Source organism: Phocoena sinus, chromosome 20 (assembly GCF_008692025.1).
Source record: "Phocoena sinus isolate mPhoSin1 chromosome 20, mPhoSin1.pri, whole genome shotgun sequence".
Lineage (NCBI taxonomy): Eukaryota > Metazoa > Chordata > Mammalia > Artiodactyla > Phocoenidae > Phocoena > Phocoena sinus.
In genome coordinates this window covers 41,340,849-41,358,808 of record NC_045782.1, presented here as the reverse complement: position 1 = coordinate 41,358,808, position 17,960 = coordinate 41,340,849, and the positions used below count along the sequence as shown (strand labels likewise).

Below are 17,960 nucleotides of genomic sequence, written 5' to 3'. Positions count from 1 at the left end.
CGAGCCCCAGCGGCACAGCAGAGGAGAGAGCCGTGTGCGCGCGAACTAGGGGGCGCGGGATTGTACAAATCATACGCCGACGACCGCGCACTTGTCCCTCGGGTCACCAGCCCTGTCGCTCTTGGGGGAGTCATACTGGGGAGACCGCCGTGGGGGATGGGAGGCCGGACTGACAGCCGAGAGTCGGGACTACTCCTCCCGAGCCTGGCGGGGGGGTGTCTAGCTGTCCTCCTCCGCCAGCACTTAACGCCTTCCTCCCTCTAGGAAGTAATCGGTACCTAGAGACCCAACTGGGTGGCGGTTAGAAGAGCTTGGAGCCAGGCTGGCGGTTTGAATCCCAGCTCTATCGCTTATTAGTTGTGTGGCTTTGGGCAAATCTCTTAACTTCCCAGAGCCTCAGTTCTCCCGCTGTAAAATGAAAGTAATGATGGGCTTTACCTTCTTGGATTGCTGTGGAGATCTGGTGTGATGGCCTCTGTAAAGCAGTCAACACAGGGCCTGGCACACAGAAAACCCTGAATAAATGCTATTGATTGAATTTTTAGCTCCTTCCTTGGCGAGGGGATCACTCTAACACGGGCTCGGCGGTGCTTGAAAGGTCCTCTCTCACAGCCCCCACCCCCCGCCCCCGACATCCTCCTGTTCTTGTCCTCCTCCCAGCTCAGGCGCGGTTAATCAATCTCAGCTTTGGGAGGGGTCCTCTCAGGAGAAAGGAGAAAGGCTGGAGGGTCATCCTTTAGCAGCAGCTCGTGGCCTCTGCATGGCAGAGCCCTCCCGGGTAGGCTGGATAAAGGAGGGTGAGACGGAGCAGCGGAGCAGCACAAACTGGGCCTCAAATAACGTGACAAATATTTTGATGGAAGCAGACGCCTTCTCGTTTATGCAACCTAAACACTTTACTGCACTTGAGGAAGAGGAGTGCCTTATACAGCCTGATGGGGAAAAGAGTTAGGAGCTCAGGAGGCTCGAGCTTGGGTAGGAGCAGAGAGCTGAGGGACTGGGAGAGCTCAACCCCTCCTCTTGGAGCCTGGGAGAGGGGGTCACCACCCAGGGATGTGTCTGTACTGTCAGAATGGAGAAATTACCTGGGGTGCCCACTTTCTTAGGGCCCCGATTTCTGCCTTGCCTAAAAGCAGGGAGAAGGGAAGTGACCAGAGTAAGATGGAGGGGCCCCCGGCCCCACGCCCATCCCCAGGAAAAAGCAGCCTGACCTGGCCTGGAGCGCAGGCAGGAAGGAGCAGAGGTAAGGAGGTGTGGGTAGAAGGTCCTGCTCCTCCTGGGGAAAGGCGGTCCCGCCAAAAAGAGAGGAGGGAGCGGCAGATGTTAGCACTCGGGATTCTGCTGGGCACCCTGACAGGCATCCCACCACCACCCCCATCTCCCGGACAGGTTGTCTGCGAGGCCTGAGGGCGGATTGGCCCCCTCCCTATCCTCCTGCCTTCCCCTCTTCTCCCCCCTCATAACCCTCTTCCTTGTCCTTCCTTCTTGCTCCCCGCTCCTTCCTCCTCTCAATTGCTCTTTGTCCCCTGAAGACCGGGGTGCCCTACCCCAGCCTCCAGCCCCTGCGGGCCGTGGCCCCTCGTGCCTCCCTCTGTCTCTCTCGGCTTTCCTCGTAAGCGACCCTCGAGTCCTCTCCCTCCCAATGCCCCTCGGCGCTCTCTAGCTCTCCCTATGACCCTCTCTTCCATTCGCTTTTTCGTCCCTAGTCTTCCCTTCTCTATGCGAGCCTCTCCTATGTCTGAGACTCTAGCACCCTCTCCATTTCCGAGGCCCTGTCTCCCTCAGTCAGTCTCCCCTTTCCTCTCCCGGCTCCAGCCCCCTACTCCGCGGCCCCGCCCCACGGCCCCGCCCCTCTTGGTGGGCGGAGCCCTACCGTCCGTGGCCCAATTAGGCGCCGGCCCAGCCCTCAGCCCCACCCCTCACGGGCGCAAAGCTGCGCTGAGCGGGTGGGGCTGGATAGGGCGGAGGGGGCGGTGGCTCGAGTGCGGGGAGGCAGGAGGAATCAGGCAGGAGGCGGCGGCCGCCGCGCTCAGTTCTGCCGCGCCGCGGGAGGGAAGCGCGAGGCGGGAGCCGGCGGCTGGGCTCGGCAGCGCATCCAGCGCAGCGCGGCGCCCCGGGCCCGGCCCCATGCCCTCAGCCCCGCCGGACCGCCCTTGAGCACGGGCGCCCTAACCGCGCCCCCCGCCCGCCGGCACCATTGCCCCGACGGCGCGGCCTGGCGGCCCGGCGCTCCCCAGGCTCCGCGCCGGCCGGAAGACGCTCCTGGCTGCCGCCGCGGGCGTGGTGATGCTGCTGGTGCTGGTGGTGCTCATCCCCGTGCTGGTGAGCTCGGGCGGCCCGGATGGCCACTACGAGATGCTGGGCACCTGCCGCATGGTGTGCGACCCCTACCCCGCGCGGGGCCCCGGCGCCGGCGCGCGGCCCGACGGCGGCGACGCCCTGAGCGAGCAGAGCGGCGCGCCCCCGCCCTCCACGCTGGTGCAGGGCCCCCAGGGGAAGCCGGGACGCACAGGCAAGCCGGGCCCTCCCGGGCCCCCGGGGGACCCGGGTCCTCCGGGTCCTGTGGGGCCACCCGGGGAGAAGGGTGAGCCGGGCAAGACCGGCCCTCCTGGGCTGCCGGGCGCGGGGGGCAGCGGCGCCATCAGCACGGCCACCTATACCACGGTGCCGCGCGTGGCCTTCTACGCCGGCCTCAAGAACCCTCACGAGGGTTACGAGGTGCTCAAGTTCGACGACGTGGTCACCAACCTAGGCAACAACTACGACGCGACCAGCGGCAAGTTTACATGCAACATTCCCGGCACCTACTTTTTCACCTACCACGTCCTCATGCGCGGAGGCGACGGCACCAGTATGTGGGCGGACCTCTGCAAGAACGGCCAGGTGGGCCCGGCGGGGGCATGGGGCTGGCCTGGGGGCAGGGCATCCAGGGAGCCCGGGGCCGAAGGGTACGGAAGGGCGCAGGTGGAGCCCCTGGAGCGGCTTAGGCGTTACAGGCGGGGATGGTCCAGGCTGGCTGGCACCCCTAACTCCTCGGTTCCTGGGCACCAGCTCCAAGGCAAATGCCGCTGGGCACCTGCGGCATGGAAATGAGGGAGATAAATCCAACTAATAATCAGAGCGCAGGGTTCCCGGGCGCGCGGACTGGCCCTTGGGGGCTTGGCCCTTGGGAAACAGCATCTGAGAGCTGGGATTCTGGTTGATACCAGCTGGTGATGAGGGGACGAATCAGGCTGGGCTCTGGGGAAAGGCAGCATCGGCGCCCACGGGCGCCTGGGCGCACCGCTAGGCGCGCAAGCGGAGAAGGCGAGCTATAGGAGATGTTTTGCGCACAAAGGCAAAGGGAGCCGAGCGCATAAAGCCTTAGCGGCAATACATCCCCCGCCCTAAGGAAGGGACCACTGGGCAGATCTGACACCCTTTGCAAAACCTGGGACTGCTTGGCCCCTTCCCCCTGTGTCAGAGCTAACGGCACAAAAAGACGGCCTGGGGGGGAAAGTTTTTCCTCCTGAGGCAGGGCAAAGAGGTGGAAACTCCCCTCCTCTTTGCTTCCCAGCTGCAACTCCTGATTCCTGGGGTGTCAGGGAATCCTCTTCCTTCCCTATCCCCATCGGAGAGACCAGAGTGGCAGGCACCAAGCTCACGAGGTCTTTGGTACCTGGGACCGGCAATGCCTCCTACTCTCCTTGGAACCGCTGCCCCGGGACCAATCTTGACCTAACCCTGCCCCAGGGTGACAGTTTTACGCAGCTCCCTTCGCTTTGATTCCCCCTCCCTTCTCAGTGCTCCCAGACCACGGTGGCCTGGGGCCCCTGGGGCAGTCGAGCAGAGCATCCTTGTGGAAGGTGTCTGTGCCAATCAGAACTAAAGCTAGGCTGATGGGAGTTGGGAAGGAATCTCCTGCGACTGAGACCCAAGATCCTGCTGGAACCCCTCCCACTGCAGCACTACCCTGAGGCAGACCCTGGCTTGCGGGGTGGGGGAAAGGACAGGCCTGAGAGTCAGCAAAAAGCCTACCAGGTGCTTGTAAGTCTGCCCCCTGCCCTCTCTGCCCTCTCTCCCATGCCTGCTGTGTCTGGTTTCTGCCTCTCCCCTGCCTCTTTCTCCTATCTCTCCATCTCTTATGCTGGCCTCTCTCCTGTGTCTACCAGTCCTATCTGTCTCTCCCTGGGTTTCTGGTCCCTCATCCCTGGGTTTAACCCTCCCCCCTTTATTTCTTTGGTGTCTCTCTCCCACTTGTGTCTATCAGGCTTCCTGTGTCTCTCCTCTTTGTCCTTGGTTCTTGACCAAATGGGAGGCCCTAGTATCCAGTTAGGGCCATCTCTGCAGACAGCCCCACAATTCCCCTTATTAATCGCCTGTAAGGGATGCAACAATGTCACCTTCATTGATGGAATTTCTTCCTTTCCTAAAGAAAGTTTGGGCTGGCATGAAGTTGAGGTTTCAGGGGGCTGGGGGCCCAGCTTGCCTGAATAGGGAGGTGGTCACCAGGCCACCAGTGGGCCCTAGACCCTGTGCTACTTCAGGAGGGTGCCACAGGGCCCCAGAGATGAGACAAGAGAGGCCCCAAAGATGGTGTGTGCTTGGGGCAAGGACACTTGCTGCAGTCTCAGGGAGGTGAAACTGACCCAAAAGCCTCTTTTTACCCCCCGGGGCAGGACATCGACAGAGCCTGACAAGGAGGTGGCACCATAGGCTGGTAGAAGAAATGAGGTGGCTTTAACCAGGGGTTTCAGAGACCCAGCATTTTAACAGTCACTCAGACCATTTCCTCCATACACATAAAAAAATCCAAGCAGTGGGGTGATAGGCTCTGGTCCTCCCCTACATCCTTTATGACTTCTTCCGGATTGTCCAAGAGACTCCTTTAATCTTACTGGTCATTCTTTATATTAGCTTTGAGCCCCTACTAGGAGCCAGGTTTGGGGTTCCAGAGGTTCAGTCTGCTTGCCCTCCAGAACCTTGTGGTCCGTGCAGGGGAGACAGTAGTAAACACACAATAACACAGCCCAGCGATTATTGAGTGGGAGAAGGATAGGGAGACCATTGGCACTCCTGTCCCCAGATGTGTCGGCTGGAAGGAGTGATTCAGTGGGGCCTGCCCCAGCTCAGACCAACCTGCTCTGGGGAGAGGAAGGTGAACCTGGGTCCCCAAGGTGAGGAGACACAACTAGGGAGAAAATGAAAAGGTCAAGTGTAGGGAAAGGCTGGCTCAGAGGTGGACATTCAAGTGAGCGGAGAAAAAAATGATGGGGCTGGGCAATGGGTGGGACCAGAAAAGAGGAGCTTGCTCCTCCCACACCTTCAAGTCCAGGGGTGACCCTGGGCTCTGTGCTTTTCCTTCCTGGCTTCCTGCCTTGCAGAGAGGCTTCCAGAATTTCCTCCAGAAGGTAGAGCTGCATCGGGGCCCTGGCCCTTCCCTGGGCAACAAGGGGAGGTGGGGCGTCACCATCTTCCTGCCTGGTGCTGAGACCCCCTCTCTGTCCTTGTGTGAGGCCCACCAGCCCCTCTATCTAGGGGTAGCTTTGAGTCACCACTGCACAGCCTGATGGCACTAAGCCTGAGTCATTAGGACATGGGCACCTGAGGAGCCTGAGGAAGGGTCTCTAGGTTGGGGCTGGTGCCCTGGGTGAGGTGAGCCCCCTGCAGCTCCCTCTAAGACCCACAGTTCAAGGACTTCCCTGGCTGTCCAGTGGTTAAGACTTCATGCTTCCAGTGCAGAGGGCATGGGTTCGATCCCTGGTCCCTGGTCGGGGAACTGAGATCCCACGTGCCGGGCAAGGACACGAAATTGATAAACAGGGCTAGAGAAGAGGGGGCTGTGTGGGGACAGGCCAGGGCCTATGGGAAGGCAAGTATTACAGATGGGCAGGGGCTTGGACACCAGAGTTTGAGTAAGGTGAGAAGTGGTGGGGTGTATAAATTGGGGACCATGGTATAAAGACCTAACTGGAGATCAGCCTCTCTGATGGGAGGAGAGGGGCCCCCTGCTGTCCTCTCTGGCCTCTAATGCCTTTCACAGCACAGAACCAGTGCCTGCATAGTAGGGACCCAGAATGGTGTGAAAGCACAAGTCCCCTGTGGACCAGGCTGGCTGCCTGTGGGAGCCACACCTGCACATCCAAAACCCCAGCATCGCTCTGGGGGTAGGGGCACATTTCCTGGGTTCTCTGCCCCCACCCCACCCCCACTCCAGGCCCCTAATCGGACCACTGCCTCAGTTTCCTTTATTGGCAGCCCTTGAAGAGGTGCTTCTATAGCACCCCCTCCTGAAAAGCCCCAGACTTGCTTTCCTGCTTCCAGGACAACCTCAAATCCCCAAACTTCCCCTCTGCCCCCAGGAGGAGCTGGATGCCTCAACTGTTCCCAGTCTTGTGCAGAGAATCAGGACCCCTGGGTTCCATTCCCGGATCCCCCACTGTCTAAGGATGGAAGAGCATTAATTCTCCCTGCCTCCGTGGATAGTCACGATAATCACAGCAACAATCATGGAGATGAATAAATAATAAACATAAGCGTAACAGTTCTGATGCTTGTCACATCACCAGGAGATTCCTGAGGACAGATGACGGTATTCTAATGGATTTGGCTATTACGAAGCACACTATTTTAATGAGTTAAGGCTAAATTACTCTGGGTAATAAAAATAATTGTTATTAATAGTAATTTATTAGCAAAGATAATGAAATGCATGTGTAATAATAAATGCTACCAGGATTAGGGCCCAGGGAACAATACAGGAGTTGGCTGCTTGCTTTTTTCAGCTCTTTCCTAGTAGCTCAAAGCCCATCAAGATTAAAAATTTTTTCCTTCACTGTCAAAAAGCTTCTACACTGGTGGCAGTGGTGAGGCAGGATCTTCTCATCCATTTTCTAAATGGAGAAACTGAGCTCCTTGGCAGACGGCATCTCTCCCTCATTTGATTTTCCACCACCTTTAGCTGGACCAGGAGTTTTCCCAACTGAGTGCCCCAAACAATTCCCTCCCAGGTTGGGGAAGAAGAGCTTGAGGGGCGAGAAGGGGCTGAAAGGATCTGGGCTTTAACTGGCAGACTGCGTGCAAATATGTCGGGTCCTCCTGGTGCAGCATTGCTGCGGACGGGACGGAGTCAGCAGCTTTGGCACGGCTGATCTACAATTCTGCCTTCCGTCCAGGAGGGAGGATGGGCCCCTCCCCTAATTTGGCTTGGTCCAGCCCTGACTGTCAGCCCTTGGGGGAGTTGCCTTCGGGGAAGGGGCAGCATGGAGAGGGGCTGTTGAGGAGCCTGGCTGAGAGAACCCCATTCAATGCAGCCTCCCCCCAACACAAGCCGGAACTTGGAGATGGCTCCTCTCTTCCCATTCTCCACCCAGAATATCCCGGGGAGGCCCCAGGTCAAATGGCTCAGGACTTGCGCTGGCCTCAGCGGTCAGAAAGGAATGCCTGGAGGGAATTTGTCCACCACCCCACATCCTCATTATCTTATGATTATAGTCTGAGCCCCCCAAATGATGTGTCAGGCTTCAAATCCAAAGGCTGGCGCTCCCCTGCCCCATCATCCTGCCTGTCCCGCCCCTCCTCCATCCAAACAAGGAGCAGCAGAGATATCAGACCAGACTGAGGATCACAGAGGGATATAAGGCTTGGCTCCCTTCTTCCCATCCACTTCCTTTCTACCACCGTGGGGTGATACAGGAGGAGCCGGAAGTCCTCTTTGGGTTGGGGGAGTAGTCACAGGTATAGCTACAGCTCCTTGGAGGCGGGATGCAGGCCCAGCCTGAGCCTTGGGAGGGGAAGTAGTGACCAGGCCTTCCATCTCACTGCTCTGGTGTGAAAGACTCCAGAACGGACTTCAGACAAGGCGTCCACAGAGCAGGCCCTGGTACTACTGTGGTTGCTTACTAGTAGCCTCCAGGCCCGAACCTATAAGGCCAAGGGGCTCCCTCCTGTCCATCCACTGACATAAGAACAGGTGGATGAGGCTGAGATGTAAGGCATGATTAGCACAAAAAGGCAGAGAGGAACCAATGGTGAGAGAGGGGATGGCCCTCCATCCCTTAAGGGTCCAGAGAATTCCTCTCTGCAAGGAGGGAGTTCCAGGCTGAGGCATCCCGGAAACATTGTTGAAGTCAGACAGTGAGACCTAGGGGAGTTAAGGAGGCCGATTACACCTTGACTGCCAATTCAGACCCAGATTACACCTGCCCTAGAGATCCAAGGCTCCTCTGTAACCCCTTCCCAAAACACACAGTTATGACTGGACAGGGCAGTGGTGGGATAATGGGAGAAAAGCAGGCTGAGAGCCCTGATGGAGCTGGAGGTGGGGCTTTGGGGGCTTCCAGAGGTAGCTGCCTTACCTCTGACGGTCCCCCTCCCTCCCCGACCCCACTTCTCTTCCTCCTCCTCCCCTACCTTCTCACACACACCCCTCTTCTCCTACCCCCACCAACCCCGCAGGTGCGGGCCAGCGCCATTGCCCAGGACGCAGACCAGAACTACGACTACGCCAGCAACAGCGTGATCCTGCACCTGGACGCGGGCGACGAGGTCTTCATCAAGCTCGACGGAGGCAAAGCGCACGGTGGCAACAGCAACAAATACAGCACATTCTCTGGCTTCATCATCTACTCCGATTGAGCTCTTCGCGACCCCTCCATCCCCTATCCCCCCGGAGGTCCCCTCCCGGCGGGGCAGAGGATGACCCGTCCCCCTACCCACACCCCCTCGCTGCCCGCCACGGCCGCCGGCTTCTCCCGGCTATGACGCCCCCGGCCTGCCCTCACCACCGTCCGGGCCGCAGCAAGCCCTCCCGCCGTTTCGCCACAGAGCCGGGTCCAGCGCGCCCCGTCCCGGTTCCCCCGGAGGCGGTGTTGACCGCCCCCGCCCCGGCCCGCACTGTATATTTGTACAATAGGATTGTTTTTGCCCATCTGACCCACCAGCCCGCCCCAGCTGGGGGAGAGGTCTCGGCGGGGTCGCTCCCCGTGCTCGGATGCACTGCCCACCCGCTCTGGGGTGGCGCTGCCTGGGGGAGCGGTGTGTTGGGGGCTGGATGGCTTCCCAGCTACAGCCCTGGCCGGCTGAGCCCCGTCTGACCAAAGCTATAATAAAACACTTCCACCCCTCTGGCTTTCCGACTGCGCCCTGGAGAGGAGTTGCAGGAGGGGACCATGAACCCTGCCCTCCTCCAGGCTGGGAATGAGTCTGCTGAAAGCTTCTCACGGATCCGTGGGGAGCCAGGCTCCAGAGCCAGAGCTGCTCCAGGAGGAGGTGGGCCGAGGGGCCCAATGCCCACCACAGCCCAAGTGGGCCTGGGCAGCTGGAATAGGAGGCAGTTCAGTTACATCATCATTTTCCAGGGTGGAAAAGCTCCATCTTTTCGACCTTGAAAGTGGCATCAGCATTCCAAAGGCACACCAAGTTTTAAATTGGGAAACCCAGGTTCCGGTCCCAGTGCCACAGTGTAGAATCCTGGCCGTGTCACTCTTTTCTGACTCAGGTCTGGGTTAGTGACAGCAGTGAAAGGAACAAGCTTTGCATTAAATGCTGGTTGACCCTGACCCAAGCACTTCACCCCTGGGCCTCAGTTTTCTCATTATAATGTGTAGGTGAGGAGACCTAACCTACCTCACTTGACTGAGAATTAAAGAGGTATCATGTATATGCTCAATAAACACAACTTTTATTATTATGCATCACTTTAAAGTTTGTCAAAGGCTTTCACGTATGTCGTCTCACTTGAGTCTTCCAAGAGCCCTGGGAGGTTGGATGAGTAGATTTTATTCTTTTTCCAAAGAGGTTAAATAGCTTTTAAAATAGGACACAGGGACTTCCCTGGTGATGCAGTGGTTAAGGATCCAACTGCCAATGCAGGGGACACGGGTTCGAGCCCTGGTCCAGGAAGATCCCACATGCCGCGGAGCAACTAAGCCTGCGTGCCACAACTACAGAGCCTGCGCTCTAGAGCCCGCGAACCACAGCTACTGAGCCCACGCAGCTAGACCCCATGCTCCGCAATAGGAGAGGCCGCCGCAATGAGAAGCCCACGCACCTCAACGAAGAGTAGCCCCCGCTCGCTTCAACTAGAGAAAGCCCACACACAGCAACAAAGACCCAACACAGCCAAAAGTAAATAAAATAAATAAATTTATTAAAAAAAATATAGGACACAGTCCCCAAGTTCTGTGATTGCACTTGAATCCAAGAAGCCCTTGCCTCCCTGGAGACACACTAAATCTCCTTGCCTTGTCACTACCTCCCTCACCTCCTATTACTGGCACCATGACGGTTGCACAGTTAGGGCATTCCTAAATCATAAGAGCTAATATTTAGAGAGCATCCACTCTGTGTCTGACACCATATAGGAACTTTTTAATTTTTTAAATTTATTTTTGGCTGCGTTGGGTCTTCGTTGCTGCACGCGGGCTTTCTCTAGTCGTGGCGGGCAGGGCTACTCTTTGTTGCAGTGCACGGGCTTCTCATTGCGGTGGCTTCTCTTGTTGCAGAGCACGGGCTCTAGGCGCACAGGCTTCAGTAGTTGTGGCATGCGGGCTCAGTAGTTGTGGTGCACGGGCTTAATTGCTCCACGACATGTGGGATCTTCCCGGACCAGGTCTCGAACCCACGTCCCCGGCATTGGCAGGTAGATTCTTAACCACTGCGTCACCAGGGAAGCCCCATATAGGAACTTTATAAATATTATCTGATGGAAATGTGTGTGGGGTGGGAGTGGACTGGCAAGAAATGCTCCCATGCCCTTTAACATGGATGCTGTTGTCTTATCCATTTCAGATGAGGAGACTGAGTCTCAGAGAGGATAAATAATTTGCCCCGGTCACAGAGCTAGGAGGAGGCAAATGCCAGTATTTGAGCCAAAGACCATGCTCTTACCCAGCATGCCATATTACATAAAGACCTGGGATCTCCGAAGCAGAACGGAGGAAGGATGGCTTGGGGGCAGCCCAGCGCTTCCACTCCAGCGCTGCCCTGCAGAGCCTTGATGAGATTTACAAGCATCTGCCCTGGGCAGCAGCCATGGGGTGAGCCTCTTGGAGAATCCCAAGGCTCTGCTTGAGGGAAGGGTCCCATCTGGCCTCCCCTCCCCCTGCTGGCTCAGCTGGAGAGACAGGAAGGAGGGGTGGCCTCCCTCCCAGTCAGGCCCCATGTATGGACCCTTGTCAAGGCTGGCGGACTTGAATGACTTTCTTTATCCTGTCTTCTCTCCCCTACATCCCCCTACTGCCAGCTGTGGCCATTTAATAAAATTAGCTTAATACTTGTTCCTTCCCTGTGGGGTCTGGAGATTGAAATCTGCGGGTTCCCACAAACCCAATAAAACCCCTGGCAGGTCTAGCTGGAACGAGAGTTTCCTTGGGAAGAGTGATTAGATTAGCCAGCACCGCCCCCCGCCCCCCCACCCAGTGCCACCCACAACCCCCTGTGATTCTTTAATGGCCAACTGGCCCCAGATTACCTAGCCACCACACCTGGGCATGCTCCCCAGCCCTCTCCAGAGGCCACAGGGACTGGTCTAGGACCCCTGCTACAGCAAAAAGCATGTTAACCATTTTTGTAGGGAGAGCCAGGCTGGTTGGCCTGCTTTCTTTTCTTTCTGGTGAGTGGCTGTTCCTCATGTCGTTCTGAGAGATGGGCCTAAAATCTCCGTGTCGCAGATGAGGAAATCATAGTCTGAAGAAAATCTGTGACTTGTCTATGGTCACGCAGCAAGTTTGTGACACAACTGGGACAGGACTGAAGCCAAGGACTTTTTCTTCCTTTGCAGGGCACCAGGGGTGTCCGGCAGTGCCAGTTGCCAGCTGGTTGTCACTCAAGCGGCATCCCAGCTGCCGGGGAACATGTTGGGGTAGTGTCTCCCCCACGAGACAGGGGCTCCCCAAGGGTGGATCTATTTTTTCCCCCCTCAGACTTGGGACACCTGAGGGCAAGGACTATGTCTCCATCCTCAGAATGGGAAACTTCCTGAAGGCAAGACTGTGTCCTCCATCAGCCTGGGTGTCCTCAAAGACAGTGTTTTGACTGAGTTGAGGGCAAGGTGTGTACCTCCAGAGACTGGGGATGAGGAGGGGCCGTTTCCTAGTTGCAAAGATTGTGGCCGTCCTCTCAGTGGCTCCAAGGGTAGACGCTGTGCTTTTTCTATTAAACTAGGGCTTTCTGAGACCAGACCCTGGGACTGGAGGTTCCCTGAAGGACAAACTCTGTCTCCTCATCCAACTGGGGGCTCCTTGAAAGCAGGGCACGTGTCTCGCCTCTTCCTCTGTCAGGGGCGTGTCTGCCACAGAATCATTCCACAGGGCAGGGCTGGCTAGGTGGTGGAAAGGAGGCTGGACAGGCAGAATGGTGATCCCACTCTGGAGGAAGGAAGGAAGAAGCCTCCCCAGGCTGCCTCCCCTTTAGAAAGATGTGTGATTAATTAACGAATAATGTCCCTGCCAAAGGGGTGTGAGGATGGCAGTGCCCCTGGAGCTCACCCACACAAGGAATGGCAGGCCATCCTGTGCCCAGGCAGCTGCCAGCCCTCAGAGCTGGTGTTGCCCTGGTTTCCGGGGTCAAGGGGAGCAGAGGGGGCAGCAGGAACCCACCGCTGGGGGCTACCCTAATTGGATGACTTTGCAGGAAGGCCAGGCAGGTGCGCTCGGCTCTCTGCTTCAGCTTGCTGCAAACACATCTGCCACGGGGAGGTCTAGGGGTTAATTGCCTCCCGCCTCACTCCTGGTAACCGATATTTCATTTACTGCTCAGAGGGGGAGCTGCCTGGAGAATCAATCCTGGACGAGCATCCAGGGGACAGGGGAGGCGTGGAGGCACGGGAGCTGTGTCCCGGAGGATCGCTGAGCGTCAGAGGAGGAGGCAGGAGGCAAGGACCAATTGCTCAAGGCTACTCTGGGGCTCACCTGCATTCTGCTGACGCTGACAACAGCTCCAGGACCCCAAAGAGCTGGCAGAAAATCCGAGGGGTCCAGAGGCTGCACTACTTCAGCTAGCGGTGCTGTTTCCCCTGCCCTGGTTCCTTCTGCATGTACTTACCTGGGTACCCCTGTAAGCTGTAGCAGGTTAGATGCGGTTAATAAGGTTATTTTCACAAGTGATGAAGGTATATTTGAAAAGCGGAACTGGAGGTGTGAGCTCCTCACTTCCTTCCAGGCAATAAACCTTAAAATCCTACAAATGGGGCTTCCCTGGTGGCGCAGTGGTTGAGAGTCCGCCTGCCGATGCAGGGGACACGGGTTCGTGACCCGGTCTGGGAAGATCCCACATGCCGTGGAGCGGCTGGGCCCGTGAGCCATGGCCGCTGAGCCTGCGCGTCCGGAGCCTGTGCTCCGCAACGGGAGAGGCCACAACAGTGAGAGGCCCACGTACCGCAAAAAAAAAAAAAAAAAAAAAAAAAACCTACAGATGAAGTGATAATAAAGTGGAAGTGAAAAGTCTATACATGTTTGGGACTGGGTGGGGGTGGAAGGGTTACTGAGAGAGGGCAGCTGGGGCCTGGAGAGAAAAGGGACCAGAGGGCTCCCTGCCGCCGTGCTTTCCACATGCTACCCATTTGCCCCATCTGCCAAAATTGAGAATCAAAGCCACAGAATGGGCAACTCTCAGTACACAGCTGGAAAAACTGAGACCCAGACATGAACCCAAGGTTGCTCGGGCTGGTTCAGGGCAGAGCTAGAACCTGAGACAGCAGGACCCAGCAGACATGTAGCAGTTGGAGTCAGAAGAATTGGGCTCAAGTTCTGGCCCAGTTCAGTGTTTCAGGAAACAAAATTTCACCTCTCTGAGCCTCGGTTTCTCCATCTATAAAATGGGCCTAGTAAAAATATCTACTTGAAGGGCCATTACGAGGCAGTGGGTAAGAAATTATTAATATTTTGTAAGTTGTAAAGCAAAATGCAGATGCAAGTCTCCCAAGCCCTGTGATTTAAAATTCTTTTGAGGACTTCCCTGGTGGTCTAGTGGTTAAGAACCTGCCTTCCAATGCGGGGGACATGGGTTCGATCCCTGGTGGGGGAACTAAGATCCCACATGCCACAGGGCAACTAAGCCCATGCGCTCTAGAGCCCAGGTGCCACAACTAGAGAGCCTGCGCCCTGCAACTACTGAGCCAGCAGGCCCCGGAGCCCGTGCCACAACTAGAGAGAAGCCCACGCACCGCAACAAAAGATCCCACAGGCCGCAACAAAGATCTGACACAGCCAAACAAATAAATAAAAATAAAATTCTTTTGGCTGCACTTCAATGCTTGGGCCGGTGATGATCGTCACTGAAGAAAATGAAGACATCTGGGTTTTCTCCCACCCGAAGTGAGTGTGGGGCACTAAGGGAGAGATTGGTCTGAGGCACCCAGGATGGAGAGCTAAGTATTAAGAATGGAGTCTCCAATGTGGATTCTCCCACCATTCTGCTCTGTGGCCTCCAGTTTGGGGTAAGAGCACAGGGATGCCCCAGAGGACCTGGCCAACACATCTGTTTGGTCTCTACTTGCTCTGCTCATTTTTTTAAAAAAATATTTATTTATCAAACAACCCATACATTGTTGGTATAGACATCATGCAAGGTTAAAACATATTCAAACATCAAGATCCACATTCAGGGCTTCCCTGGTGGCACAGTGGTTGAGAGTCCGAGGCAGGGGACGCGGGTTCGTGACCCGGTCTGGGAAGATCCCACATGCCGCGGAGCGGCTGGGCCCATGAGCCATGGCCGCTGAGCCTGCGCGTCCGGAGCCTGTGCTCCGCAGCGGGAGTAGGCCACGGCAGTGAGAGGCCCATGTAAGTTCTAGAGGCTGGAGGTCTGGGGTCAAGGTGCCAGTGGGGTTGGGCTCTGGTGAGAGCTCTCTTCTTGGCTTGCAGATGGTTGCTTTCTTGTTGTGTCCTCACAGAGCAGAGAAAGAGAAAGAGAAAGAGGAAGAGAAGTAAGAGAGAAAGAGAGAGAGAGAGAGAGAGCTTGCTCTGCTCATTTCAACATTACTGAATACCTCATCTGGGCCAGGCCCTAGCTCAGTGTGGAGGAGGCAGAAAGTGATAAGAAGCCACCCAGGGCTTCAAGATACCTACAGAGATCATATAAATACATCCAGGACACGGTGCTATTAGAGAGGCAGGGAAGGCTCCCCAAACTGTTAACAGCAGTCACCTCTGAGGGAGCTGGACTAAGTGGAGTCTTACATTTTTTTTTTTTTGCTTATATAATGTTCAAAAAGGTTTTACAACAAGTCTCCCTCCAAAATCTGAGACCCCAACCCCACCCCAGCTGTTGTTGAAGCTGTCCTTTCTGGAATAGGGAAGGGGGCAGAACCCAGGCAGCTGAGGGGTTTCTCTTCTTTTGTCCAGGGGTTTGGGGAATATTGGAGCTGGAAGAACAAATATACTCTCATCTCCATATCGACAACTAAGTTATAACAGTAGCTTATGCACCATGCGCTGTTTTAAGAATTTTGCACGTATTCGTTCATTTTAATCTCACAATGATCCCATAAGGTAGTTACTATTATCACACCCATTTTTTTGGATGAGAAAAATTTGGCACAGAGAGGTAAACCTTGCCCGAGATCACCAGGCTTAATCTTTCTGACAACAGCTGTCTTGACTGTCCATTCCCTGGAGTAGAGGAAGGGTTGAATCTCACTCCCTCCCAGCCAGAGAAGTCTTTCATCCCCTAAATCACTAGACACTTCCTATAACACCTGCCACCTGGGCAGCTTGTGCAGGGGCGGGGTTCCTGTCTCTTCCCAGACGGTAATGGGCAAATTCAAGGAGTTCTTCCCAGACTCCCAGGGCACAAGCCCCTTTGCTCCCTGAGTGAAGAACCCCAGCCAGCATTAGGACAACTGCCTAGGCCAGTAGATTTACAGACCTCTCCCCGCCTGCCCAGAACCAGGGGTGGGTCTGCTAGACCCTGGGCTACTTCAGCTGCCTGCAGAACACCTGCTCTTCCCCATGAAGCCTTCCTGGACTTCCCCAGCAGTCATCTGCCGTCTCCAAGGCCATACTGAGAGCATCTTCCAAGTGGCTCACTCAGTACCTAACACGGCTTCCTCTAGTTGAGGCAAGTGGGGGCTACTCTTCGTTGCGGTGCAAGGGCTTCTCATTGCGGTGGCTTCTCTTGTTGTGGAGCACGGGCTCTAGGCCCTCGGTCTCAGTAGTTGTCGCATGCCGCCCTAGAGCACACGGGCTTCAGTAGTTGAGGCACGTGAACTCAGTAGTTATGGCGCACCAGCTTAGTTGCTCTGCGGTATGTGGGGTCTTCCCGGACCAGGGACTGAACCCGTGTACCCAGCACTGGCAGGTGGATTCTTAACCCCTGCGCCACCAGGGAAGTCTCCAAGGACCTTTTAAAATTGGTCTACACCCGAAGCAGTGAATGCTACATCCAGGTGCAAAGATGTGCAGTGACAAGGGTACAGGTGAATGGACATGCCTCCTCTCTGCCTCCTTTGAGCACCCAGGGTTGGTAGTCTTGCCACTTGCAGATAGTGAGACATCCACACACCTCACAAGAGCACAGAGCCTGTGGCCTTTCACACCCCCAGCCATGTCAGCCCAGAGACCTCTGCTGTCAGACAAGGCAAAACTCCTGCACCCAGCCCTCACGTCTGGGTTCTATGCTTCGAAGTTCTTGTTAGGCCAGTACCAGGCTGCTCTCCCCTTATCAGCATCTGTGGTGTAGGGCCCAAGGGTTTTCCATTTGTGTCCACTAAGGTGGGCCTCACCAGGCCCTACCAAGCTCTCTCAGCATCACTGGGCTTAGTTGACTCCCTCACCTGCAGAATCCTTTTCCCTTGGCCTCTAAGATCCAAGGAATGGCTCCACTCACCAAACGAGCTCCACTCCTCCTTCAGACCTCAGCTTGCATGTCACTTTCTCCTAACACCCTCAGATGTTCTCATTATAGCCCATCTCTCATGTCATTGTTAGTCATTGTTTAATAGGCCAATTTCTCCCATAGCCTGGAAGTTCTATGAAGGTAGGAGGTGAGTGTTTATCACACACCACCCTATCCTCTGAGCCTCCTTGTTTCATATCAGTAAGTACTTGTTGAACGAATGAATACGAGAACAGCCATTACCACTTCACTGAATGTCTGCAAGTTGCTTTCCTTACATTATTTCTAATCTTTGTAACAAGCTACGTATTATTTTATCCTCTTTTTTTTTTTTTTTTTTTTTTTATGCGTTACGCGGGCCTCTCACTGCTGTGGCCTCTCCCGTTGCGGAGGACAGGCTCCGGACGCGCAGGCCCAGCGGCCATGGCTCACGGGCCCAGCCGCTCCGCGGCATGCGGGATCCTCCCAGACCGGGGCACGAACCCGCGTCCCCTGCATCGGCAGGCGGACTCTCAACCACTGCGCCACCAGGGAAGCCCCCTCTTTTTTTTTATAACTGCAGAAACTGAGGCTCTGAGAGGCTAAGTGACTTGCCCCAAATGATCAAGCAAGTAAATGTCCCCTTTCCACTGCCCATAGCAGGGCCAGCCTCTGCTCCTGGCCTCACCGTGACTCACCTCACCTTCTCCAGGTAATTGTCAGAGTCAGAATAGGACCAGGGCAAGACTTGGCTTACAGGGCACAAGAGGCTCCTATTCCCCTCGTCTCCTGGGCACCCCAAGCTTTCAACCACACTCCAAACCTCTGTTATAATGCACATCCCTGTGAGGGGGGAGGAGATCCCTAACCTGGAAGCCATTCTTTAATAGCTTATTTCTCCTGGGTAGTGGAGATGGCAAGAATACCCTGGTTTTCTGGTAGCTTTACAATAACAGCACTTTTGCATGGTTGTCTCATTTTATTCTCGCCAAACCAGCAGTGCTAGGTCACTGAATAGAGGGCGGTAGAGGTCCAGGTAGGTGAATGGAGTTTGGGCCAAATCAACCAGGGATTAAATAGTGACACTCCTATCTTGATGGCAGGCCAGCCAGGGCACTTTGCCTCCTGCTTTCGTGCATGCCTCAGACCTGCTCATGGTCCCAGTG

General features: G+C 55.8%; 1 protein-coding gene across 1 annotated transcript; it reads left to right on the top strand.

The window, feature by feature from the left end:
* The first annotated feature begins 2,007 nt into the window (after positions 1 to 2,007).
* On the top strand, positions 2,008 to 9,638 carry C1QL1 (complement C1q like 1). Its single transcript, XM_032616793.1, has 2 exons — positions 2,008 to 2,883; positions 8,437 to 9,638. Exons 1-2 carry the CDS (start codon positions 2,287 to 2,289, stop codon positions 8,614 to 8,616), a joined length of 777 nt encoding a protein of 258 aa, XP_032472684.1. The 5' UTR covers positions 2,008 to 2,286; the 3' UTR covers positions 8,617 to 9,638.
* Positions 9,639 to 17,960: the final 8,322 nt, after the last annotated feature.